This window comes from Leptidea sinapis, chromosome 22 (genome assembly GCF_905404315.1).
Source record: "Leptidea sinapis chromosome 22, ilLepSina1.1, whole genome shotgun sequence".
NCBI classification, from domain to species: Eukaryota; Metazoa; Arthropoda; class Insecta; order Lepidoptera; family Pieridae; genus Leptidea; species Leptidea sinapis.
The window spans coordinates 13393287-13421206 of NC_066286.1; the positions used below are offsets into that span (position 1 = coordinate 13393287).

Genomic DNA, 27920 nt, shown 5'->3' on the forward strand with positions numbered 1-27920 from the left:
TACCAATTATGAGTAAAAACCAATCAAAATGTTTTTATCTTCCCTTCTTGAAGAAATTCTTTTGCAAATTAAATTTTTGCTCTCAAAAGCAGTGTTAAATTATGTAGGGTGTCATTTAGCAAAAATAGTTTTAGTAAATTTAAAAAACGTAAAAGTTATAAATTAAGGTAAGCGCCAGTATGATATTTTAATCTGAAGATTGAAGCAGAGGTTGCATTCACAGATACCGAGTGCGATTTTGGTTGGAGCTAGTATCGGTTGGTAGTCATTCGGGGATGAAAGTGGTTAAAGCTAGGGGTTGGATCCCATATTATAATGAAACCACTCTTATTAAAAATGTTTTTTCGTGAAATTGTAACAGATGTTTCCACCGGCGATTGATCAAATCTGTCCCAGTAGGATACCTATATTATCCGTGTGGTGTTAAGCGTCGTGAAATTACTGGGCAAATAAGACTTAACATTTTATGTCTCAAGGTGACGACCGCAGTTGTAGTGCCGCTCAGAATGTTTGGGTTTTTCAACAATCCTGAGCGGCAATGCATTAATGGGCAGGTCGTATCAATGACCATCTGCTAAACGCCCTGCTCGTCTGGTGCCTTATTTTCATATAAAAAAATAGATGTATACTAGAAAAATAAAAAGAAAGTATACTGGATTCACTGCGCACAGATTCAAGAAATATAAAGTATATTTTACAAAGAAAGCTTACTATAGTATTGTTGATTATAATATAGAGGATAATGATGCATGATTCTTGTCTGCTTCTGCGCGGCTATCTAAAATTGTATAATATTAGGTAAGCTAAGTTGTGATATGATTTGAAGATGTTATCAGTTCTCCCCATGTCAATCAATACCCTTTACAAACTGATGTAGGTTGACGACGTTTACTGCATGTTGTTTCAATACTCTATATTATTGTCTTTCTCTGTGGTAAATAAATATATTTCTATTCTACTCTGTAATTGTATGTCTTAACGACTGACCTAAGCTTGTAAACTGGGCACTGATATTTTACGTAATAGGCTTATTTTTCAAGTAATATCCCTACCACGAGTAAATGTAAATACTTCCCCGGTAATCGTGTGTACTGAGGCGAGCTGAGCTCGGGTCGTGAGGCACCTCGACTGATACTAGGTTACCATTATTTGTTCTGCTGCTCCACAATAGCATACAACACACTTTTCATGGGGTGAAGCTTGGGCGTGAGGTTGGGGGAACCATAACCTTCCCTCCGTCTTGATCGACCCCCTGCGCCTACCAAATTTTATTAAAACATAACATAATATTTCAAATCGTGTTGTTAATAGTTCCAGGAAGCTTTTAAAGAAAAATCGAAAAAATGGATTTCGGCACGACAGTTAATTCAGATTATCAATGGCCATTTCCTAAACCTATTGTTGGAAAGTAAGTGGTTTTGTGACAAGAGTTAAGAATTAGAATTAAGGTTATTAACGGCAGATTATCTCACAGTCATTTAGTCTTCTTTTTACTGAGAGTTCTTTTAATATCAATTTTTGTTTTTAAAATTAAACGCTAATAAAATTCTCGCAAAATTATTTATTAACGATGTGTGTGGATACTGTAGGTACTCAATGACTCGTGTTTTTATGTATTAATTTACATTTAATTTTTTGACGTACTTGTGTAAGGCATTGAGTATTTGACGTTTGAGTATTTTTGTTGCATCACTTTACATATTGCAATTGAAATCTTTTATTAAAGATGAAGTGGTGGTAAATATCAAAAGAAAAGTAAACGTTTGACATTAATGACTTTCATTTCCTTGACTTACATAAATAAAGTGATTTTGATTTGATTTGGTAATTGATTTGAACTCTTTATACAATACAAGATATAATACATTGAAAATAAGAGAATTTATTAAATTACATCATGGAACTGACTATGCTGTGTATCCTACTCTCGGGATAGGGTTTGTTTTCCGAGTAGCCGATGTCATATTGCAGGGCACGGATAGGACATGGATATTTTCATAACAACCTCTGTAGTACCGATCGGTGGCAGATCACAGCCCTGGTTCGATGCGCCAGTTAAAGCAGCATCTGACTGCAAAAACAGGCGTATCGAACCTGGGCTGCGGCGCTGAGCACTTCGTGCATGGGAACTGCAAAATTCTAAAGAGGAAATACAACCGTGGCTACAGATTTCCATCCGCGCCAAAATACAAGCAGACCGTCTAAATCGGCGAGCAGGTTTCAAGTAACCATGAAATAATGGAAATCATTATTAAACGTCAGCTCTTGGTACATATAGAGAGTAGAGAGTCACCACCACCAGGTGATGGACGACCGACGGTACAGTGTTCGCCACATTCGATCGGCGGCCGAGCTTCTGCTAAAAAATACCTAATATCGTATCGGTGGGTGGCGGCTACCGCAAGCATGGGAGAAGGGGTCATAATAGAGCGCGGCAATACTTGAAGCGCCAAAGCGCCCATCCGACCACTACTCAGTGTCAGCTCCAACTTAGTTACCACGGGGAGGGTTCCCAACAACTGTCAACGTTCGCACGACACGCCCACCGTCTGGATGTCTCGCATTCCTTTACCGGGCAATTTTAACAATTTTTTTTTCCATAACCATAAACTAGCTTTCTTGTGTGGTGTTTCCCGCGTATTCTATACGATAATTGCACGTGAACATTTCATATCATTTATTCATTCTAACGTAGCACCTTTAACATATTAATTTCTCTGGATGTGTGTTAAGGGCTCACTGGGAAACCCTGTGCAGAGCCAACCAGCGATTTCCGTCTGCTTTGTAATTTAATTTTAATTTAATGTTGTAATGAAGAAAAACTGTACAAATATTATCTTTAAATTATGGTATCATATGTACAGATAAAGCAAATAATAATAATAATAATAAAAACATAATGTTAACTTAATTTTGATTGATCATTTTCTCTGTTTTATCAAAGCTTAATTGTACAAACCACTCTACAAGATAACAAGATAACAGCGAGTAATATTTCAGACCATGTCAGCCGCCTGAACCCAACGCGGCCCCGACCATTAGACCTGCGCCCGTCGCTCCCTACTGCCACTGCGACGCGCATTCCTACTCACCACGAGTAGAGCAGTATAAACAATTACTAGAAAAGGAGCAAAAGCTATGTCACGACTATGAACAGCTAAGGAAACAGGTTCGTTGACGAATTTACATTTTGTCTTTCTGCTGTAACTTACCAAGGTATTATTAGATATGGAATGAAGAACAGTTTGATGTACCATGGACCTGATGCCGCACATTAACACACTGAGGCAAGTGACAGCTCACCCTAATATATTTGTGAACCCGCGCCTCACTTACAGCCAGTTCACAGGGATATTGTTGGTTTTGGAAGTTGTACGACGATCGAGTTTAGTTCAACTTAAAATTTGAAACGAGTTTGAATGACCAAGGCAGCTGATGATGGAAGATGGCGGATATAAATTCCAGTGTGATTAATATTTATAAGATTTTACATCAAATAACATATCTATTATTATTAAGAGAAATATTACATTATTATTAAATTACATCAAAAAATCCGTTTATGAGCTCTTCACTGGATCTTGGAGACAATAATACGATGAGCAAGAGCATTTAGTTTTCTCTATTTTTATTTTATAACTTTAGAAATTTTTTTGCTAGCTATCTACATATTACAGGATTTATCAATTACAAGACCAAAAAGCTATTTACAAATTTTCACAAAAAGTACGTTTTATTATGTTTAGTCATTTACACTCAGTATATTATTGTAATACCTTTACTTACTGATTATCCAGTATTAACTTCATTATAAAGTTTGAATGCTCTAATAAGAAAGCTATACTGGTTATAATTACATTTTAGTCATCGTATTTCGAGTATGTTGCCTCGCCTTTGAGAGCTGACCGTGGTCCGTATCTGCTCCAACAGTTCTGTACAGTTGACTAGAGTAGCGGTAGACCGCTTGCTACTTTTATGATATAAAATATAAAATTACTTATCACGTTGTATATAATGTAATAAATTATATTATATACAACGTGATAAGTAATTTTAATATCGAATGAATATTTTTTTAATTGCTTCAAAACGGTATGTATGCATTAATCTTAATATCTTTAAATATATAATTCTTGTGTGCGTGTGTCACTGAACTCCTCCTAGACGGCTGAACCGATTCTAATGAAACTTTCTGTGTGTATTCAGGTGGATTCGAGAATTGTTTAGATTCACAATTGAACTACCTCCTAAACGGCTGGACCGATTTTGATGATATTTTTGTGTGTTCCAGTGAATTTGAGATTGGTGTGTGTCTTCAGGTGGATTTGAAAATGGTTTAGATTCACAATTCAACTACCTCCTAAACGGCTGGACTGATTTTGATGACTTTTTTGTTTGTTTCAGTGAATTTGAGATTGGTTTAGATTCTCAATTCCCCCCATATAATATAATTCTCCTGCTCATGTGTATGTTAGTAAACTCCTCCCAACGGCTGGACCGATTTTTCAAATTTAAAACGTGTGTACAGGACAACGTCTGTTGGGTCCACTAGTAATATATAAATTACGTGACACGTTGTTTGTCCGCGATGGACAAACAACGTGTCACGTGTCACGCGATGTCCTAAACTAATGAACGGATTTAAATGGGGAATATTTCATGGAGTGCAGTTTAGTCCAACTTAAGAGATAGGATACTTTTTATGCCGATTCGGGACCCATAATTATTTTTATTTCCAATATTTGTTTTGTATGGACATATTTTCTATAAGAGAATTTAGTGACGCACGGTTTGACAATACTGCTGTGAAACAATTTCATTATAACAACAAGGAGCATACGTTACGAAATAATTCTTGATGTTTTGAAATATTATTGGCAAATTTGAAATATTTTTTTTATTATCTACAGAATTCTAGATGACGGACATATTATGCATATATATATTCTCATAAGTTTTATTGATGTTAAATCAGAACACAATATCCTCCTGATAAAGCCTAATGTCTGGTTAGCGTTAATAATCATATTAATATTGTTTATATTATTAAGTTGATCGAATACTAGCTTCGTATCAAAGATAACGCCTAGACCTTTAAGGCGAGGTTTTCCCAACACTTTATGTAAAAATCGCTCGAACGTAAGATTCGATAGGTACGCATGGACACGGGCGTCGGGCATGGCTGAGAACGAACCGAGCGATGCGGGTCAACGACCGCCGACCCAGAAGGACCGCGTAATATACAAATGAAATGGATTTTGGGAACGATTTTGGGATCTTTTTGAAATCCAAGATGGCCACCGCGCAAAATTATGATTTCAACAATATGGGTATCGAATCCGAGGTTTCTAAAATGATCCCAAATTCATTCTCTGCACCCTTGAAAACCTCGGATTCGATATCCATATTGTTGAAATCATAAATTTGAGCAGCGGCCATCTTGAATTTAAAAAATGATTACAAATTCGTTCTCTGCGCCCTCGAGAACCTCGGATACGATACCCATATTGTTGAAATCATAATTTTGCGCGGCGGCCATCTTGGTTTCCAAAAATGATACCAAATTCGTTCTCTGCAGCCTCGAGAACCTCGGATACGGTACCCATATTGATGAAATCATAATTTTGCGCGGCGGCCATCTTGGATTTCAAAAATGATCCAAAATTCGTTCTCGGCACCCTTGAGAACCTCGAATACGATACCCATATTGTTGAAATCATAATTTTGCGCAGCAGCCATCTTGGATTTCAAAAAGTATCCAAAATTCGTTCTCGGCACCCTTGAGAACCTCGGATACGATAGCCATATTGTTGAAATCATAATTTTGCACGGCGGCCATTTTGAATTTAAAAAATGATCACAAATTCGTTCTCTGCACCCTCAAGAACCTCGGATACGATAACCATATTGCTGAAATCATAATTTTGCGCGGCGGCAATCTTGTATTTCACAAATGATCACAAATTCATTCTCTGCACCCTGATGAACCTCGAATACCATACCCATATTGCTGAAATCATGATTTTGTGCGGCGGCCATCTTTGATTTCAAAAATGATCCAAAATTCGTTCTCGGCACCCTCGAGAACCTCGGATACGATAAACGACCATATTGTTAAAATAATAATTTTCCGCGGCAGCCATCTTGGATTTCAAAAATGATCCCAAATTCCTTCTCAGCATCCTCAAAACCTTGGATACGATATCCATATTGATGAAATCATAATTTTGTGCGGCGGCCATTTTGGATTTATCTAACTTCCCTAAAGTACATACATATAAAAATCCCGCGTGGCATAATATTCAAACTAATATTACGTACATTTTATTTTTAAGTACTTTTCGACTTCCATTTACCTATATAGTTTAACAAAATATATCGCACCTCCGTTCAAATAGTGTCACAACTCAAAAAAACTAATTGTTGAGAGAAACGCATTTGAAATTTGCACTTACGTTTTTTTTTAATTTTCTGCTCTTAGTACGAAAACAAAAAACAATACTTTTATATGTTCAATAGAAAGTTAATTTGGTTTTTAAAGCTCTAAAAAATGGAATATTAAATTATCTGAAATCATGAAAAAAAAAAACTGAAATTTTAAGTTATGACTCTATATTGATAAATAAAACAAAAAATGTAGCAAAATTATGTTTATATAAGTGTATTTTTAGTCATCTAACATACACGTAATAGAACATTCCAAACAACAAAAAATATAAATGTTATCAAAAATAAACAGACAATTCTTGTATTTATTAAATCTTTCATAATAATCATAAAACTTATCCAAAACTTCTCTGAAAGTAATAATTCTCAAAACTGTTTCACAGCAATCATTTTTCCCTGTTAATATCTCTCTGTAGTAGTAGTATGTTTTAGTTGTTGTTGTAGTTGCTAAAAAAACAGACCATTCTTGTTCTTATAAATCTTATACAAACACCACAAAACTTATTTAAAGGTATTCTCTAAACTGTTTCATACTAATCTTTTATACTATAGTCAACAACAGTTTAAACAGTTATATTATGCATTCATCCCTCTCTTAATCTCTCTTTTTATATAATCAACAAAAATACTTGTGTTCTTAATCTATTTACAAGTTATTAAAGAAATCCGCATAAAAATTTGGGATATGGTTGTGATTTAGCAAACTAATTAAATCATTTTTTTTACCCTCCTTGATCAGTAACTTGGTTCCATACGCGTGTTTTATCTCAGGAATTATCAGGTTCTTGTTTCGGGTTAGCAAATTAGCTTCTAACCATTCGGTGTCTTTGTAAGATGTTTTGTATCTGAGAATATTTGGTCTATCTTTGACAATAATCATAGTTTTTACCTCCGAGATCTTTATCTTATTAAGAGTAGTAATACCCATATCACTTACCAAATTTTTCAATGACATGAAATCTTTCTGTGATAGCTCATTTACTTTTAGCCGCTCTCCAGTTTTTTTTGCATCTTTTATTATCTGAATATACTGACTGGGAACATAAATTGGACCCGATTTGAAAGAGCGTTTGATCTGTTTCTCTATTACCGAATGAACCGAGTCCCCTTCGTTTTGAGTGTGTCCTGTTATAAGGTATTTATGAGTAATCGAATTTAACTGAGGGTATTTTATTACTGCATACATGTATATTCCGACGATATATTTGTTTTTATTTTGGCCACAACAGTTATCGGAGTAGAAAATTATATCAATCAACTCGTTTTCTTTATGATTTTTCAGTTCTTTTTCTATGAATTTAAGCAAGCAGCTACCGATTTCATCAGCACCTCGATTACCTTCGTGCCAAAAGTAGCAGTCAGTATCACTGTGATTTACAAGAAGCTCGTTAAAGTCACCAGTTGTCGATTTAGTCTTTTTGTTGCCCTTTCTTATCTTCTTTCCTTTGCGTCCTTCTTCTTCTGATTTTAATTTACTTATTGTAAAATTGAAGTTATTTTATTTACTTTTATAGTAAAATACAGAAACATCTCCACGAGGTACCTGAAAAACAGCCTGGAGATCATATACTGCCACTATAAGATTTTTATTTATATTAAGATAAGGAAGCTCTCCTTATCTTTCTTTTTCTCTTCCCTTGATAAAACCTTTTCTTCTTGGTGCTCGTCATATTTCTGCCGGATTTTTTCTTTACCTTCCAAATTAGAATTTTCATAAGCAACACATAGTTCGCATCTATTTTTCTTTGGCACGAAGAAACCAATATTAAATTCTTCGTTAAATATGTGAGAGTACATGACGTAGTTTGCGTATTTTAGACCATCTTTTTCGCACTGAGACACGTAATCCCTATGTAAATCTGTAATAGTTTTCCCTCTACTGATGTATTCCCGTACAGTTTGTGCTCTCGAGTAATGGCTCTCAATTTTTGGTATTCCTTTAATGTGATCCCTGACGTCATTTTTCATAGTTTCGCCCACAATATAATGCTTGTTATACTTTCCTCTACGATCCTTTTCCAAAAAACCTCCAGATGACTTATCAGTTACAATTCTGATAGTTCTGTCATTAATGTCCAGAGTATTCTTGAACATATTTTTGCAGACTCTTTTCAATGAACCTCCAACTTCAAAGTAGAAAGCATAATTGTTTTTTCGTGGTGGTGGTTGGTGGTGGTTCGTTGGGCTTTGACATAGCGGTATTTTACCTCTATAGGGCTTATATGTTTGTTAATAAACTGTCTCTGTCTCTCTAAATCTTTCAAAGCCCAGTAAGAATCAAATAATTCCTGTCTTTTTTCATTTGTACCAATTGAACTGCATTTTAGTCTACAGCGTACCCCACAGCCTTCCTTAATGCTTTTTTCTGGGACGGTTCGGCCGGATTTTGTCTCATAAGATAATGTTGAGTTTCGAAGAGATTTTGTCACATTTTGCTTCCTCTGACATTCTTCACGGCGTCTTTTACGAGTAGTTTTTTTTTCATTGGGATTTTCATTTTGGTTTTGTTGTTCATTTATTTTTACATCTTGTAGTATTGACGTACTGACTGAACGTGGTTCTTGTGGAATTGATGGACTGTCTGCACCTGTTTCTTGTAGGATTGACGGACTGCCTGCTAATGGTTCTTGTGCAGTTGCCGCACTGACTACACGTGGTTCTTGTGGAGTTGACGGACTGACTTTACGTTTTGAGCCCTGTGATGATGTTGAAGAAGATGAGGTGGAGCTTGAACAGGATGACGAACAACTCGATGACGATGATGACCGACGACGAGGAACCACTGAATTTATTTTACGTTTTTTATTAGCATTCTCATAGTTGGGATCTTTAGCAGAATCATCCGTTTCCTCGTTACCACTTGAACAATCGTCGGACTCGTGGTTGGCAGGGAGTGCGTGGGAGCTTTCGTTGTTATTTTCGAGATTTACCTTCTGATTCTTCTCCAACATAGCCAATATTTTGCTTGCTCGGGACATTGTGGGTATTTGTATATTGATAGCACCACAACCTAGAAAAAGACGTAATAAGTAATCAAAAAATTTAAATATAATGTAAAAAAAATGGTTTATTAGAATACTATTTCTTAGTGTTTACAATTTTTTAATCACCACGTTCAAATAAAGATCAGTGTAATAGGCAACTAAATTTGTTTTAACGAACCTCGCATAACGTACCTACACTGTCGTAACTAACCTCAAAACAGTTTCTTTGTGAAAACAAATAGATATCATGCTAAACTTTATCACGTATAGTGTTGTAATTAACTTCAAAACGGTTTATTTGAGAAAACAAATAGATATCATGCTAAACTTTATCACGTATAGTGTTGTAATTAACCTCAAAACGGTTTTTTTGAGAAAACAAATAGATATCATGCTAAACTTTATCACATATAGTGTCGTAAATCAACTCCATACTTTAATTGAGAAAGAAAAATTAATTTTGTACTTGGATCGCATAAATTGTCGCCACTCGAGAAACAACACTTTATATACTCTATGACTACACGACCGCCATGCACAAGCTGACACGTGACACTGTTCTTGTTTTGGAAGCAACAACATTCGGTTATCGTTATAATGACACTAATGCCATCTAGCGACAAATTATGAATCTATAAATATGCCACTTATTGAGATAACATTTTGATGTTTGGCAAGCGTAATGATAGAATAAAAGTGATTTAACTTTTTTTTGAGTTGTGACACTATTTGAACCTCCGTTCAAATGCGATATGCTGTCGCATCATCGTCATAATTTTACTATGATTCCCGATTTGTACTTGTTTGCTAAAATCTTACGTAATGTGAGCCCGAGAGAAACGAACCCAGTACCGTTCTTGACAGCAGGGGGGTGCAACTTCCCTACATTGGCATATGAAATAAAATTGCATTGAAAGTGCTGCCACCTATTCTATTAGGTACGCTGCAACTTCACCAAGATGGCGATAATTTAACAATTGAATATACACGATAGATGGAGCTAGTGATAGCAAAAAACTCACATAACTTACTTATTAAAGACTTGAATATCGTGTTGTACTCATTGAATAGCTCTCTTTAGTTAAAGGCAAAGAGTATAATAATATATAGGGAAAAGAGAGCCCTCTATACGCATTATGAGCTGTCTATTTGAAGACTAGCGCCATCTGGAAATTGGCCCCGAAAATATATAAGCTCTAAATTATAAAATAAATTTTTAATGTTGTGACGCAATTAAATAACTAACCCTACTTTTAAATGTAGGTATTGCAATTTTTTACCACGTTGAAATTGCGCGTATAGTTAGTTATTTAAATTTGCCACAACATAGAACATAAAGGATAGGATTTAGTAGTGTTGGTATGAGTAATTGAAGTTATTGGGCGGGAGAAATAAAAAGCAATGTTTGCATATTTTTTTTTTATATAATGTTCAATTTTATCATAATATTGTTGGGCAGCTGTTTTTGTTTCTTCTTTACCCATATATGTTAATTTTCCGGACAAAATTCGATTGATCGATCTGCACCACCTTTTAACCTTGCTTTGAAAGATTGTCCTTTTTTTCGCAAGCGCGATATTTCTGCTTGAAGATGCTTGATCTTTGTGCGCTGTGGAGCCATTAGATCTGTGAAAGAATGTTTAATTTCCAAATTATATAGTATAATATATGTATTATATGGTATTAAATAAATGGACAATATGAAAAGGGATTCAGTCTTAAAGTCTATATATATAAAAATGAATTGCTGTTCGTTAGTCTTGCTAAAACTTGAGAATGGCTGGATCGATTTGGCTAATTTTGGTCTTGAATTTTTTGTGGAAGTCCAGTAAAGGTTTTGATAAGAAGAAGAATTTAATATGTACAGTACGACGTCTGTTGGGTCAGCTAGTAATGAATAAAAATATATTCAAAATTTCATTCCCACACGGACATTAGCTGTTCTCAATCCTATCAGGTACCAATGCAGCCTTCATCAAAAAAGACATTTGGCTCAATAGTCTTATGTCATGTCACGCATTAATCTGCTGTTATAAAATTACTGTCACATTTATGGTTAATGTTTGTTAAATAAGGACCTTTCGAATTTCTTATTATGTTTAATTTCTTATGAGTGTTGTTATACTACATCAAAGCCCGCCATTGTCAGGTGTGCTACTCCCTAACTTCGCTGACTCACATACTACAAAATAAATGATGGGCCATTACAAGAATCTTCCTGATATTTGTCCCCAGCTCCGGGACTATGAGGGAACTACTTTGCCCACCTAGAGAAAAGATCATAAACTATGCCAAAATTCATATAAATTTATTCAGCACTTTTTGGATAAAAAGTATAAAAACAATATTTTCAAAAGAAATCAGAATCTTTCCCATTTGTAATATTAGTATAATAATATTAATACCTTTTCCAGCAGTTCTTTTAGGCTTGCTAATAAAACTATAATTATGTTCCAGCATCAAGCACCTTGCTAAAGTAAATTGTTGAGATGCATCTGAAATTGGAAATAATTCTTATGTACTTTGTCAGAGTGAATTTTAATAATACTTTTCAAATCATTTCAATCGTCAATTTCAATCAGACGATAATGGAGAAAAATAAAAATAAAAACAAAAATCAAATCATAATGAAGTAGCACTCAGAAAATGTAGAACCAGGGCAGCATTTCTTAAGAGTCTAGAGCTCAAATTAAATCACAAGTTGAAATAAGCTGTCAAACAAAACCATTATAGAAAAAAAGACATACCGACACTACTCACAAAATTTATAATTATAAAAGTTTGTTTTTATTTATGGTTTAGTTGTGTATAATAGATAGAAATATATTATATTATATAATATTTTGGTATGTGTTCAAAACAAAATATAATCATTAATTTATATATTTATTATTATTGATAATAGCCAACAAATTGAACAAATTGAAAAAAATATGTTAATTTTACCTGCAGCCACAGGTTGGAATGTTGTTGAAGTTGATGCTTTTTCTAAAATAAAGTTGCTCACATATGGCTCTGTAAATAATAAATATAATAATAGATTAATGATTATTTATTATTTGTATGCCACAGAGAACCGGAGAACTTTTATTGTGATTTGTAAAATCTTATGTAAATGAAATGAAATTATGAAGACTATATTATATGAAAACATGACATTAAGATCAAGGTCAAATGTGGGATTTTCAATCAATAACATTTTATGGGCCCTAGATTTAAAAATAACAACCAAGAAATCATGATATTTATGGACATACACATCAAAATTTTGTATGTGTATGTCCATAAATATCAATAATTTAAATACATAAAAGACATGGGATTAAAAGCAGAACAAAATCAAATTGTCAATGCCCCTTTCTAGGCTAAATTTTGACAGATTTTTATCAGCAATTGAGTTTGACTTTATATTATTTCTGAATATTTTATTCGAAATAGGATATAATATCACTTACAGAAAGTCAATACTACCTATTGGAAAAAGTATACCTAAGACCTGAGAAGTAAGGGCATAAGATACTCAGCGAGCTTCTTTTTTTTTGCATAAAAATATGGTTACAATGTTAAATCATACAATAAAATTTATTATTTAATACCCTGAGGGTGGCCGCTCCATGCCATTTCTGTGGTATCATTAAGAATGTCACTTATGCTATAGCAACCTTTACGACATTGTAAATAAGTTTTAAAAATTATTTATCTGAACAGTCTTGCTGTATTATTGTAGGCAGTAAATGTTGTGTGGATGAAGCTTGTCCTAAGATTACTTGACTCTGAACTTGTCCTGAAAATTAATGTGAATATGTATAGATTATGTTTCATTATTTAATGATTATCATTGATAATGAACCAGTTTCAGCTAGAAATGCAACCATTGAATTTTGTAATCACAACTGTGTAAGAAAATCAAGTGTTTCCAGAATGATACAATATACCTTCAAAAAAACCTTCGACTCAACAGAGATTCTTAGTGGTGTGACTAAATCTGACAGAATAAGGAATAGAACTTGCAGATGAAGCATCCGAACTGCCAATGTGCTTAGCCTTTGATTATGATTTCTGTGTCTGTCAGAAAAGTGTATATCACAAATTCTCTTCTTCTTATAACATTCAAAATCAGATGTTTAAGGGTTTCCACCAACAAGACTGACCCAAGTTTTAAACTGCTCAGGAAATTTGACAGCATCTGGGAAACGATGCATTGGAATCTCTAAAAATAATAAATAACATTATTAAATAAATTGAGTGACTATTAAAGCCATCAGACAAATTGTGATAACCCAGTGTTATGACCATTGGGCTAGTATTAGATTTTGGACTCATATATTGACTTTTCTCTTGATAAAAATGGTGTCATAAGCCAGCACAGCTGTCAATTATTATTAAACTATTTAATTCAGGGGGAGTCTGAAGTCTGACATAAGGTGATTTGAGGGATTGGAGTTTAATCTTTGGGGCAAGATACAGAAAACCGGTATGTTTATAATAGTTTTAACCATGATTGCAAATTCAATCTATGGACCGGTAGTAGAACCTGAGAGTAGAAAAAACCTTAAATGATTTTTTATTTATCACAAGATTAGTCAATAAACTATACTGTTAAGATTTAAGAGAATAATTTACTTACCACGGAGCGTACAACCGAAAGCACTACGTCTCGGCATTACACCAACGTTCATAAATTCCAAAAACAAAAGTGTCTCTATCACAAAAAGTAGAAATTCACAGAATAAGAAGATTTTTGGAGTGAATTCGCAACAGCACGGCGGAGAAACACAAGGCTCGACTCGACGCACTTACACTTCGATTTCAATACCAAAAATATGCAAAATGGAACACGAGAGCTACATACATGCGCAAAGTGCAAACACTAGAAGTAGCCGCCATTTTATGACCAGTGGGCAGGTTTCAAAGCGAGTGACAGCTGACAAAGCTTTAATTTTGAGGCCAACTAAGAGATGGCACTACAGTTTTCTGAAAACGTCACTATAAGGCGACTGTCCCACCCCTGGTTAAAGGTGACTGCTGAACTTAATAAACGAATAATTATTTCCCCCCACACAAACCAAACATCAATATGCATTCAATACGGTCGACAACAATAGTAAAAAAGTAAAACCTATTAACATAATTAGCGCCATCTAGCGACGGTACGCTAAGAGTGTAAAAATAACGCAGCGCCATCTCTTGGCCTGGATACACTGATTTTATCTCTAGTATATAGTGACAATCTATGCTTGACAGTGGTCACGGGCGTACTGCTGGCATGAGCGAGCATGCAACCAAGGCGTCGCGTTTGGTTTATTACGAAAAAATATGAAGGGATGATATCCTAACTTGTGGCGTGTCGTGCGATGGTGAAATTCGGCGGCAGGAATCAGGTTAAACAGCTCTTCGGAACACTCCCCGTGATAAATGCGGTAGAAGACACACAATGAAGCGACGTCTCTACGCAACGCCAAGTGATCCAGCCGTTCACAGAGCACTGAGTCCCCGACAATTCGAGCTGCTCTACGTTGCACACGGTCAAATGGATCGAGCAGATACTGGGGTGCACCAGACCAGAGATGACAGCAATACTCCATGTGTGGCCGGACCTGCGCTTTGTAGAGCGCTAGAATGTGGGCCGGCTTGAAGTATTGCCGTGCTCTATTGATGACGCCCAGCTTCTTCGAAGCCAATTTGGCTTTGCCCTCCAGATGGCCACGGAATTGGCAATCGCTCGAGATTTCGAGACCCAGTATTCCGATACTAGGCGCGGCTTTAAGAGAAGTGTTCTCGAAGAGCGGTGATACGACAAATGGGGTTTTTTTAGTGGTAAACGCGCAAACTTGAGTCTTCTGGGGGTTAAATTGGACAAGGTTCAATTTACCCCATTCCGCGACCTTCTCGAGAGAGGACTCGATAGAAGACACAAGTTTCTCCCGGCACTGGTCGACGATTTCCCGAGAGAGACCTGCATGGCCCGTGTATACGGCATCACCAGTGCTGTCATCTGCATAGCAATGCATGTTGGAGGTGTCCAACATATCATTGATATGCAGAAGAAACAGCGTAGGAGATAGCACACAGCCTTGGGGCACTCCAGCATTCACGGGCTTCGGGTTCGAGCAATATCCGTCGACAACGACCTGTATGCTACTCCCAGTGAGGAAGCTGGAGGTCCACTTGCACAAGCTCTCGGGAAGCCCAAATGATGGAAGTTTTGAGAGGAGCGCCTTGTGCCATACACGATCAAAGGCCTTCGCTATATCCAGGCTAACTGCCAGGCCTTCCCCCTTGCTTTCAATAGCCGACGCCCATCTATGTGTTAGGTATACCAGAAGATCACCTGCCGATCGTCCATGGCGAAAGCCGTACTGTCGGTCGTTGATCAACTGGTGACCCTCTAGGTATACTAAAAGCTGGTGGCTAATTATGCTCTCCATGATTTTGGAGAGCAGGGAGGTGATAGCAATAGGCCTGTAGTTCGCCGGATCCGAACTGTCTCCTTTTTTTTGGATCGGATGGACAAGGGCTGACTTCCATGAGTCAGGGACTACGCCTTTGGAATAAGAGTGCCGGAATAAACGCGTTAGCACCGGCGTCAACTCAGGGGCACACGTTCTAAGCACGATTGGAGAAATGCCATCCGGCCCGCTCGACTTCCTGACGTCCAACGAAAACAGAGCTCGCCTAACAGTTTTCTGTCTGAACTGTACTTCAGGCATAGAGCTCTGACACCGCGGGATGGTCGGCGGTGTTTTTCCGTTGTCGTCAAGAGTCGAGTTGGAGGCGAAAAGAGCGCACAGGAGCTCGGCTTTCTCTTTTGCCGTATGGGCCAGGGTGTCATTCCTCATGTGCAACGGCGGCAAGGACGGCTGGTTGAAGTTACCAAGAGCAGCTTTCGACAACGACCAGAACTTGCGTGTTCCGGTCGGGTAACTGGAAAGCTGCTCGCCGATTTTGACGACGTGCTTAGACTTCGCACGGGCGATTTGCCGCTTAAAAAATCTGGAGGCACGGTTATATTTCCTCTTAAGAACTTTGCAGTTCGGATCCTTTGTGCCCAGCGCCGCAACCCAAGTTCGATACGCCTGTTTTTTGCAGTCAGATGCTGCTTTAACTGACGCATCGAACCAGGGCTGTGATCTGCCACCGATCGGTACTACAGAGCTTGGTATAAAAAATATCCATGCCCTGCAGTATCACATCGCCTACTGCAATGGCGCAGGCACTAGGATCATCCGAAGGGAAACAAACCTTGCCCCAAGGGTAGGATGCAAAAAAGGAACGCATCCTATCCCAATCTGCTGACTTGTAGTGCCAAACGCGGCGGGTCGCTGGTGGTCTGCGACGTTGGCGTCGGATAGGCACTACACTCCTGACCAGGCAATGGTCGGACGTTCCGAGAGGGGCGTCGACAAAGACCTGGTAACCATCGGGATGTGTAGTCAGCAGAAGATCTAATAAGGACGGCATGTGGCTATCCACATCCGGGAGCCGCGTTGGCGACTCAACCAATTGGGACAGACCATACGCCAATGCAAAATTATGCACAGATCGCCCTGCGTAGTCTGTGGTACGTGATCCAAGCCATTCGGCATTGTGCCCGTTGAAATCACCCAAGACCACGATTTCAGCGGAGGGGATCTGTGCAAGCACGACGTCAATTGCTGCTTGAACGCAGCCCATGAGATGATCGGTTTCTGCGTTACCACTATGGGACCTGTAGACACACGCATAGATACGGACGCGGTCGTCTAAATCTACGCGGAGCCAGAGAGTAGACAGGTCCCTACCCTCAAAATTGCCGAGACGGCGACAGCAGATATCCTCCCTAACGTACACACATACCCCGGCATGAGGCAAAAAGTTGTGCTCAATTTTGTACCCGGGGTACGTTAAATATGACGTATCGCTAGGTCGAGATATCTGCGTCTCCGTAAGGAAACACAAGGCCGGCTGCGCCGTCTCAAGGTGGTGGTGGACGGCGATTAAATTGGAGTGAATTCCCCTGATATTGCAAAAGTCCACGTTGAGCGTGGAGCGGGGTGCCGTGGTGTTACTGCCTCGTTTGTCCTCGGTCATGCGCGGTTCTGTGCCCACCCCAGAATACGAAGGGCGGCCCGAGCGAGAGTGCTCGGGGAGGGATTCTCCGGCTCTGGTAGAGCTGGTACCCTCCTGGGGTAATATCTTTTTACGGACCGCTCTCATAATTTGTGTGGGGGGGGCGGGAAGGGATGGCCTCCGGTCCTCGACACTAACCTATGCGAAACATAGCGGCACTAGGCCGCTACTTCACGCCGGTATTCTGTGCGAGTGTGGTAATTAACCCGGACGAGTCTGGCCCGATTGTGCTGACGTCATAAGACGGCAGCGTGACTCTCCCACTTCTAAAAAGCCCTTAGTCGCCTCTTACGACACCCATGGGCCTGGGACTCCCCTATTCTTTTTACGCCCCGGAGAAAGTACAGGGCTCTCTTTCTAATGCCTCGAGGACCGGACCATTTTAGATCAAACGTCCAGGTTTGGCAGCCACAGGTGAAGCATGGAAGAATTTGCAAGAGTCCATAACTATTTTTTTGGTAGGCATCGGAAGCTGTGATTTGAATATTTCTTTATGAGCCCAGTACTTCTTCCAGGTGATCGCTATTCTTCTGTTTATTTCTTTACTAAACGAGATCTGTTTGCTGTCGTGTGATGGGTGTCTTGTGGTGGTTAGTCATGGCTTTTGTTTTGTCTGGGTTCAGTTCTAAGCCAACTCTTATAATAGCATGGTATAGGTCGTTTAACATGTTTTCTAGTTTTTGTGCACATTCCGAGAACAGAATGATGTCATCGGCGAACCGTACATGGCTTAGAAAATTTCCATTTATACTGATGCCCTGCATAGACCATGATAAGTTTTTCATTATGTTTTGTAAGACGGATATAAATATCTTTGGAGAGATCGGGTCGCCTTGTCTCGTGCCTCTATTTATATTAATTGTTTCGCCGACTCTATCTAGTTAGACTCTGCTTGTACTGTTGGCTAGATGTTTTGAAGGATGTTTATATATGTTTCTTTTATATTTTGTGAGCGTAATGCTTCCCAGATGCTGTCATGTGATATAGAGTCAAAGGCTTTTTTATAATCAATAAAGGCTACATACAAGGGTCTGCGAAATTGTAGATATTTATCAATTACTTGGTCGACTACTTGGATATGATCCGTTGTACTAAAACCGCTTCTGGAGCCGGCTTGTTCTATGGGTTGTTGTGCGTCTATGACTGATGATATTCTTTCTAGCAAGCAGGAGGCGAATATTTTATAAAGGCAAGGCATGAGACTTATTGGGCGGTAATAATTTTTTTTTTTAAGGAATAGGAGGATTAACGAGCGTACGGGTCACCTGGTGTAAGTGATCACCGCCGCCCACACTCTCTTGCAACACCAGAGGAGACACAAGAGCGTTGCCGGCCTTTAAGGAAGGTGTACGCGCTTTTCTTGAAAGTACCCATGTCGTATCGTCCCGGAAACACCGCACAAGGAAGCTCATTTCACAGCTTCGTAGTACGAGGAAGACAGCTTGAAAACCGCACTGTGGAGGACTGTGGAAGACACACAATGAAGCGACGTCTCTACGCAACGCCAAGTGATCCAGCCGTTCACAGAGCACTGAGTCCCCGACAATTCGAGCTGCTCTACGTTGCACGCGGTCAAATGGATCGAGCAGAAACTGGGGTGCACCAGACCAGAGATGACAGCAATACTCCATGTGTGGCCGGACCTGCGCTTTGTAGAGCGCCGTGGTTTGGTTTTAGGCACGTGCTTATTAATTACAGATTCTAGAATTATATAAAATTTTTCAATCATTATATTAACATTCTTGCATTTGTTCAGTTCTTCAAGCCAATTCACTTGGTTGAGGTTATTTATAATATTTGTAAAGTTAGAATTGAAGAAATTGTATCTGTATCGAGATTTCATGAAACTGTTGTATTTTAGTAAGCTAGTACGGATATTAATATGAAGCGGAGGGTGATATGGGTCTACATCCCGCAATGGAGATACGCATTCAGTTACTGTTACTGTATGTTCATTGCCCAATACGAGGTCGAGAGAATTGCTCTTAAAGTTTAGCACACCATTACATTGAGTGAAACCACTCACTTGGAGAATATCAATAAATAACCTATTAATGGCAGAGTTTCCATTGTTGATAATATTTGTGCTACCGCCTTCAGAAAACAACGTGATTGATTTCAAATTTAAATGGCCTAGTATTAAGGTGGAGTCTTCATACGATTCGGGAAGGGAATCTAGAACCATATTGACATTTTTAATAAATGCTTCATTTGTTGTCTTACTAACAGGTGGTGGAAGATAAATACCACATAAATTAAGTTTTTTTATTCCTCCTATACTGACTGAGACCCATAAATCCTCATTATTACTTTCCCATTCAAGCTGCCGTTGAGACTGGAGCAGTTTAGATACAGCTATGAGAACTCCTCCACCCGACTTTTTATGTTTCGCTAAGGCGGAAGTTTCGCGATCCCTTCTGTAAACCACATATCGATCATCAAGGATTTCGGAATCAAAAACGCTACTGTTCAGCCATGTTTCAGTTAAGACAATTAGATCAAAATTATTACAAATAATTTGCTGTCGAATGTTTTGTAGAGTACAGTTTAGACCTCTAACATTTTGATAGTAGCAACTAAGGGATTTGACTTTGTTTGAATATAACTGAGGGATAACCATTCAAGCTAAGCAGTAATATTGTTCAGGCTATCGGAATCTTTAATATACTTATAATTAGAATTAGGACACTTACGCATAAATATTTTACCGTTTTTCACCCAAACAAATCTGTATTTAAGTTCTCTAGCTTTTATGCGGGCTTTGGCGTGCAATGTTTTAACTGCAAGTGGCAGGTGCTCACCAATGTAAATGGGTTTTTTTCACCGCTAATACCTAGATGGCTTGTGTTCAATTTGTCTTCGTTGCACTTCACTTTTCTATTGAAATTTAGAGCAGCGGCAAAAAATGAGTCACGAATCCTAGGGCTAGAAAACTTCACGAGGACGGTTCGTGGTCGAGAGGATTCCTTGTTAGTCTTAGCAATCCTTGAACATGCAACTAAGTCCGTATTGGATAGATTAAAATTTATTGCGGTAGCAAGTTGATTCATTGTGGTTGGTAGACTTTCAGTTTTGAATTCATGGATGCAGTGAATTTCTATGTTTGCTGCACGGGATTGTGTTTCCATAGACACTAATCTGGTTTCCAAAGCCCTTACTACTGTTGTCAGGTTTACGTTATCAGTTTGAAGCTGGTTTATTAACTTGGTTTTTTCACACAGATCTGTGACAGTAGCTTCGTACTTCTGCTCGAGAAAATTCAAGGAAGCTGTGATGCAGGACACTTGATCAATAACTTGCTTAGTTTCAGACTTTAGGCGTTCCAAAATATTTATTTTGAATGAATCCAGCACCGAGTTTAACTCTTCACGAATAATCCTACGTAAGGCTTCAGGACCTACGGCGGATGTTGCGTTGGTTAATATGCTTTCTGAGGTGGTTTCACGTGGTAGTGGAGATCCCCTAACCGGTGTATTGGTATTATCTTTTTTGGGGCGGGCGTATGCTGGGCAGGACCATGTAGCCTTATACTGTTCACTCAGGTCAGTGAAGAGTATTTTTGTAGTGTTAATACAAGCGTGGTGGTATTTCTTCTTGCAGATGTGACAAATTACGAATTCTATAGAGTTTAGTTGTCTGTTACAACATTCAAATATGGTTTTCATTAGCGGCATTATACAAAATTAAGTAAAAAAAAATATACAAATACAAAGAAAAAAAGAGAAAAAAAAACAAAAAAAAAATTTATTGTGACTCGAACTTAGGATCCTTGAAGCATATTCTTTGTTATACTGTGAGTAGCTATTGATGCGATACTAATGCTTGTGAATATTTGTATGATATGACGGTGATTGGTCTTGAGTGACAGGTGACAGCTATTCATTGACGTTAATTGTTTTGAGCAATATCACTGTAATTTTTAGAATCACCCTCATATAAAATGTCAATTATTATCTTTTCACATAAATAAAACTTTTGTTTTGAATTTCGAAACAATGTTTATACTTGTAATCACTTACGTTTAACTTAGAAAATGGTATATTCAGAGTCGTATATTGAGATTCACTTCGAGTAGAACTTCACAAAACTAGTTTCTTTAACTGAACTGACTATATTACAATTTTAAAACGTTTTTTATCGCGGAGCCAACGTGAACCGTGTCAGTGTTTTTTTGAAATCTCATCTTGGCTTCCCATTGGTTTCGAGACTCTGAGTCTAATTTTGTGCTAATTTTATGGATAATGATCACACCCCATGGGATACATGTATCGACCTGAATTCCCAAATGTTTCAACCTATTCAAAGTATCGTTTGTAGTATCTAACATATTTTTTATCGCACTGCACGACTCTGAAGCCATAGTTGGTTGATTCATAAAACGACCCAGTAGACAATTCGCTAAATACTTTTTATTGTTAAACCTTTTGTTTAGAATTGCCCAAGATTCGCTGTAATTCGCTGATGTTATATGAACATGTCTAAGCAGTTGTTCAGCTTCTCCTGAGAGATGTCCTTTCAGATAGTGAAATACATACATCGTCTATTTTTATGAATCAACGACACATATAAGTCCCTAAATGTTGGCCATTCCGAATAAAGGCCAGAAAATACTGGTGTTGATATTTTAGGTAACTTAATATTGTTTTCGCTCTTGAGCGATTGCCCTGTTGACGCATGAGTGATTGTGTCTGAGGATTTAAAGAGCGACAATGCTTCTCTTAAGTCAGACTTATAAATTACGTAAGTCTCCTCTATATCCTCATACACGTTGTCTTTGAAATACTTTGACTCGATTGTGGCATCTGATAATTCAGATAACTTATGATTTTCAGTTATAACTTTCCATTGCTCTTCTAATGTCTCAAGTTTGGTTTGTAAGTAAGATTGCTTAGCAAGTCTATCTTTTGGTGACTTCTTGAAATTCTCATAAGCCCTTTCAATAGTACTCTTATAACTTAATCACTTGAAGTGTACTCACAGTTTTTACTGGCAAACCTTTTCACCCTGGATGACTGCTACCGGTTGGTGCAGTGACGTGATGTGATGATGACACGCCGACAGTTGAAGTTGTCACACGAACAGTTGAAGTTGTCACGAATATAACTTAAATACTACTATGTCACAAATTAGAGATTGCGAAGTTTATTTGGACTGACAGATGACGTTGCTGTCACTTGACGTTGATGTTTCTATGGCGCCCCTGGCGTCAATTCTAGCCTCTTTTCTGTCTGCTGTCACTTATGTAGACGTCACGTCGCTGCTCCGTCGTCCTACTCCAAACGCTGACGTTGGCTCCTCTTTACTTGGAACACTTGTCACATTTACACTGAACTCTCTTCTTCTCTCTTCTTTCTTCCTCGGTTGGTGAGAGTGCACGGACACTCCTAACAGGCTACCAGGCTATGCAGCCCTGGAGAATCCGTCCCTGGGCGTCCACAATTAGGGCATGTACCTAATAGTGGTTGCCCAGGCTGCCCCGCGTATTCTGGAGGGGGCAAATCTGCGCTGACTCGGAGGCTGAAACAGAGCAGGAGGCTCAAACCACCCCACACTCCTCCACACTCGCCTTAGCATATGGTCTGGTTATTGCGCCAACGCGAATCCCAGATGTGCAAGATCATACACCTTCACTGTTGGGCCTTCTGTTGACCTCGCACCCGGACGGCTACCTAGTTTCCGTTGACCCTCCTCTGGGATCGTCGGACCACTGCCTGATCCGGAGCACCGCGTCGATCACGCGCCTAACACGGCCCCGATCCTTAGGCTGTCGCCGCGTGTGGCACTATAGGTCAGCAGAGTGGAGACAGATTTGTTTTTCGCTGGGAGATCCAGATGCCGCTGCTGACGCTGTTGCTGATGTGGTACTGCAAGGTATGGAACTCTTTATTCCATCCTCCTCTGTGCCTATCGGTGGCAGGTCCCAACCATGGTTTGACCGCTCCTGCAAAATGGCCTCTCGCCGAAAGCAGGAGTGCTATCAGGCTTGGGTCAATGCGGTGGTATCTAAGGATGTAAATTCCTTCAAAAGAGTTGTTGCTGACGCGAAGTCAAAGCACATTGGCAGAATTGGCGAGAGACTTGCACGCCTTCCCTCGGGAACTCGTGCGTTCTGGTCGCTCGCCAAGTCTGTCCAAGGAAACTTCTGCCAGCCAGCCATTCCGCCACTGCACAGGGATGATGACTCGCTGGCCCATGACGCGAAAGAGAAAGCTGATCTCATGGGCTCCCTCTTCGCGTCCAACTCGACTCTGGATGACCAAGGTGCACCACCACCGCATATTCCGCGGTGCGAGTCATACATGCCGGAGGTAAAAATCCGGCATGGCGCCGTGCTTAAGGCGCTTCTCACCTTGGACATTCACAAATCGAGTGCGCCCGATGGTATTCCCCCGATAGTGCTGCGGACATGCTCCGGGACTGGCGCCGGTCCTAACCCGTCTTTTCCGGCTCTCCTACTCATCAGGCGTAGTCCCAAAATTATGGAAGGCGGCTTTAGTGCACCCGATCCCTGAGAAAGGTGTACGCTCAGATCCGTCCAACTACCGCCCCATTGCCATTACCTCCATTTTCTCCAAAGTAATGGAGTCGATCATCAACCGCCAGCTCTTGGGATACCTAGAGGGGCACCAGCTGATCAGCGACTGCCAGTACGGTTTCCGTCAGGGTCGCTCAGCTGGTGATCTTCTTGCATACCTCACCCATAAATGGGCGCAAGCTGTTGAGTCGAAGGGAGAGGCGTTGGCGGTGAGTTTGGACATAGCGAAGGCTTTCGATAGGGTGTGGCATAAAGCGCTTATAGCGAAACTGCCATCCTATGGGCTTCCCGAGAAGTTGTGCAAATGGGTCACTAGCTTTTTGGCTGATCGGAGCATCAACGTTGTTGTCAACGGTGCATGCTCCGACTTAAAACCCATAAACGCTGGTGTCCCGCAAGGCGGCGTGCTATCCCCTACGCTGTTTCTTCTGCATATCAATGATATGCTGCAAATCAGCAATATTCATTGCTATGCGGACGACAGCACAGGGTATGCTTCCTACACCCGCCGTGCCAACATGTCCCGGGATAGTCGACGAGAACCGGAAAAAACTTGTGTCTGAAATCGAGACTATGCTTTGCAAAGTTTCGGAATGGGGCCGACAAAATTTAGTTCAATTCAACCCCAAGAAGACACAAAATTGTGCGTTCACCACTAAAAAGTCTCCCTTTGTCGTATCGCCTCGATTCGAGAACACTCCTCTAACTGCCACAGCCTGTATTGGCATACTTGGCGTCGATCGAGCGACGTTCAGTTCCATGGTCACTTGGAAGAGAAGGCCAAACTGGCCTCAAAAAAGCTTGGTGTACTTAGTAAGGCGAGACAGTACTTCACTAAAAGCCACCGCCTGCAACTTTATAAGGCGCAAATTCGGCCTCACATGGAGTTCTCACCTCTGGGCGGGTGCTCCCCAGTACCAGCTTCTTCCATTTGACTGCATACAACGAAGAGCGGCTCGAATCGAATATCTAGTCATCTCTCATCAGCTTATTGAGATGTGGGTTCTCTCTGCATCTTCTACCGGATTACAGGGAGTGCTTAGAAGAGTTGCCTCGTACAGCCACTTAGTGGAATGAATTACCGGCTACTGATTTTCCCATTTTCTCGTGAACCCTGGTTTTGCGAATGTCCATGGCCTGGCTGTTTTACCACATTAGCCATACCATTATTAAAATTACCAGAGTAACCTAGGTAGGACCGTGCCTATTAACAGAATTGTAATGTCCTACAACAATATATTTAAAATAGCAGAATTGGACATATTTTGGGACTCTGTATCGATTTTCAAGCGCAAAATTAAAAATAATTTTATTAAATAATATCATTCGTTTTTTTCATAGTTAATAATAGTTGCTGTATTTTAAATTTAGTTTAAATAAAACTTACTTTTTTCTTTATTGTTTAGAGTTTTAAGTTTTTATATTTTTGGGTAGGTAACTAATTTATAAAGTAATTTAGATAGTAAGTAAACGAGGAAATTTTCATATGTTAATAATGTTTTTAAGCACTTGTAATTTAATTAAGTAATTAATTGCATGTCGAGTTAGCCCGTAAATGGGGTATACGATGTTAAATAATATAAGTAATTAATGTGTAAATATACCATAAGGTAATACATTGTATACAACGTGGGCTTCCTATTAAATAAATAAAATAAATAAATAAATATCACAGCTTGACAGGAAAGTTGCGACGAATGACAGTAAGTGGCGCTACTAGTAGTGTTTTGATTGATTGCACTAGGATCATTAGCTTGCACTTTTGTTTTGAGGTTATGGGTATTTCTATTTTTAACAGGAACTTTTCTTAGTTTTTATCAAAATATGTTCTTAATATTCACTCACAACAATAGTACCATGCACTGTAAAAGGCTTTATATTCACTTCTTAACGATTTGCGAGTCACTTAATGCATCCTAATTTTACACTATATAACCCTGTTTTTGCAGATTAATCATTTGAACTTCATATTATTCAAGGAAGTTTATATACTTTTTATAGATATTTGCAATTCTAACACTGTTTTAAGCACTTGGTAATTTTTATAGTTAGTTTTACTAGGAGCACGATGTTAACAGTGGCACTGTGGCGCCCTCTCTCCTGCGCAATAGCTTAATATAAATCAGTTTGTAAAAGTTCAGCATCTCTAACACAATTATTAACCAAGTAAAGTATTTTTATATCGTCGGCGTACAATACTATTTTGGAGTGTCTAAAATTAAAGGTTATGTGATGTCATTTACGAAAATATTAAAAAAGAAGGGACCCAGAATAGATCCTTGTGTTCCGCAGGAATAGAACACCAAGTTGACATCTGTTGGGGACATAAGCTAAAAACCATCTAACTATACCGGGTGTAACCAGACGACCTCCGAATACGGAAGGGTTCTGTAGAGCTCCCTATAACTGAATCATAGCAATTGGTATTTTAGCAACGAAGTTCTGTAGTTGCTGGAAAAAATTTCAAAGTTTATTGTAAACTTTTTTAGTCTTTTTCTTGTAATATAATGTACAGTTCCTACGTTATAAGGGTCAATATCACGTCAACGTCATGTACAAAGTTTATAATGCTGTCAGCTATTGCGGTGAAATACTTTTCTGATTTTTATAATTCTAGGAAATATTAATAGAGATAAGTAGATAGCTATTATTCATAGTCAAAGTCAAAGTTCTTTATTTGCCTAAAATATTCACAAGTAAAGTTGTTACAAATTTAAGAGCAGGCACATGTTTCGTCTTGACAGACATGCAAATATTTTTGTGGTTTCACTTCACAATATTATAAACCTAACACAATCAATAATTACTCCTACATTTAATTTAATCAACGTTAAGTCTACTAAAGGAGCCTACAATACACATTTACAATAATAAATAAAATGCTAAGAGATAATGTAGTAAAAATGATCACAACAAAATATAATATTATTGGTAAAATAGTATTGGTGCCAGTTACCACTTCGTTTGATAATATTCATTTATTGAGTAAAATTAATTTTTTTAATAGTGTTAATAATTTAAATTTAAATCTATTTAACACTGTCTCATCTCTTATTTCTTTTGGTTATTTATTAAATATTTCTACACACATAGCATGACAGTTTTTTTTTGATACAAAGTGGTTCTAATGTGGGGTACTCGAAGTCTCGTAGGATCACGCGATGTAAACAAAGAACAGTCGCCCAGCTGAGTGAAAAGATTTAACAAAAAAATTAACTTATCAAATAAGCTAGCCTCTAGTACGTAAATTTCAGTTACAGTCAGTATGTTTAAATTTAAAAATAGAGGTCTGCAGCTATCGAATGGCCCTATACCAGCCACAGCTCTTATACATCTCTTTTTTGCCAGTAATATTTTGTTTATGTTTGTGGAGTTACCCCATAGCAAGACACCATACCTAATTAAAGATGCTATATAGCCATGATAGGCAATGATTGCAGCTTCTTTTGATATAGTCTTTTTGGTTCGCCTAAGAGCAAAGACAAATTTATGTATCCTTTTAACGAGTGATTCTATATGAGCCTTCCAGTCTAAATTTTTATCTATACTGATACCAAGGAATTTTATAGTAGGGACTTCTTCAATTGTTTTTCCTTGATAGCTTATACTCTTAAACATATGATGATTCGTGTTCTTGTTACTAAATTGAATTATTTTGGTTTTTTCAATATTTACACTTAGTTTGTTTCTTTCCATCAAATTTATAATAGTTAAGATTTCATCTTTCACAATTTTGTCATTATTTATTGATGGGTTAAGGTTAGGTATTAGAAGAGAAACGTCGTCCGCTAAAAGTATGCATTTTCGTGATGTAGAATTTGGTAAATCATCTATATATAGATGAA

At 38.4% G+C, this 27920-nt stretch overlaps 1 protein-coding gene and 2 long non-coding RNA genes across 4 annotated transcripts in view; 1 reads left to right on the top strand and 2 right to left on the bottom strand.

The window, feature by feature from the left end:
- The window catches only part of LOC126970883 (uncharacterized), a 34897-nt gene continuing 6977 nt past the window's right edge, over nt 1–27920 (top strand). Inside the window, exons 1-3 of one of the 2 annotated variants that reach the window (XM_050817033.1) lie at nt 1–167; nt 1312–1408; nt 3001–3169. In XM_050817033.1, the coding sequence (XP_050672990.1) occupies nt 1344–1408; nt 3001–3169 (234 nt within the window). In that variant the 5' untranslated portion in view covers nt 1–167; nt 1312–1343. Of the gene's footprint in view, nt 168–985; nt 1139–1311; nt 1409–3000; nt 3170–27920 lie in introns of those variants that run through there. The other variant, XM_050817034.1, reaches the window with a different exon arrangement.
- On the bottom strand, nt 10875–12449 carry LOC126970916 (uncharacterized). The gene is made up of 3 exons (XR_007730730.1): nt 12378–12449; nt 11837–11926; nt 10875–11057 (listed from the first exon to the last, which is right to left on the bottom strand). It is a non-coding gene; the product is annotated as an uncharacterized LOC126970916 (long non-coding RNA).
- Nucleotides 13137–14507, bottom strand: LOC126970920 (uncharacterized). The gene is made up of 3 exons (XR_007730733.1): nt 14059–14507; nt 13367–13641; nt 13137–13215 (listed from the first exon to the last, which is right to left on the bottom strand). It is a non-coding gene; the product is annotated as an uncharacterized LOC126970920 (long non-coding RNA).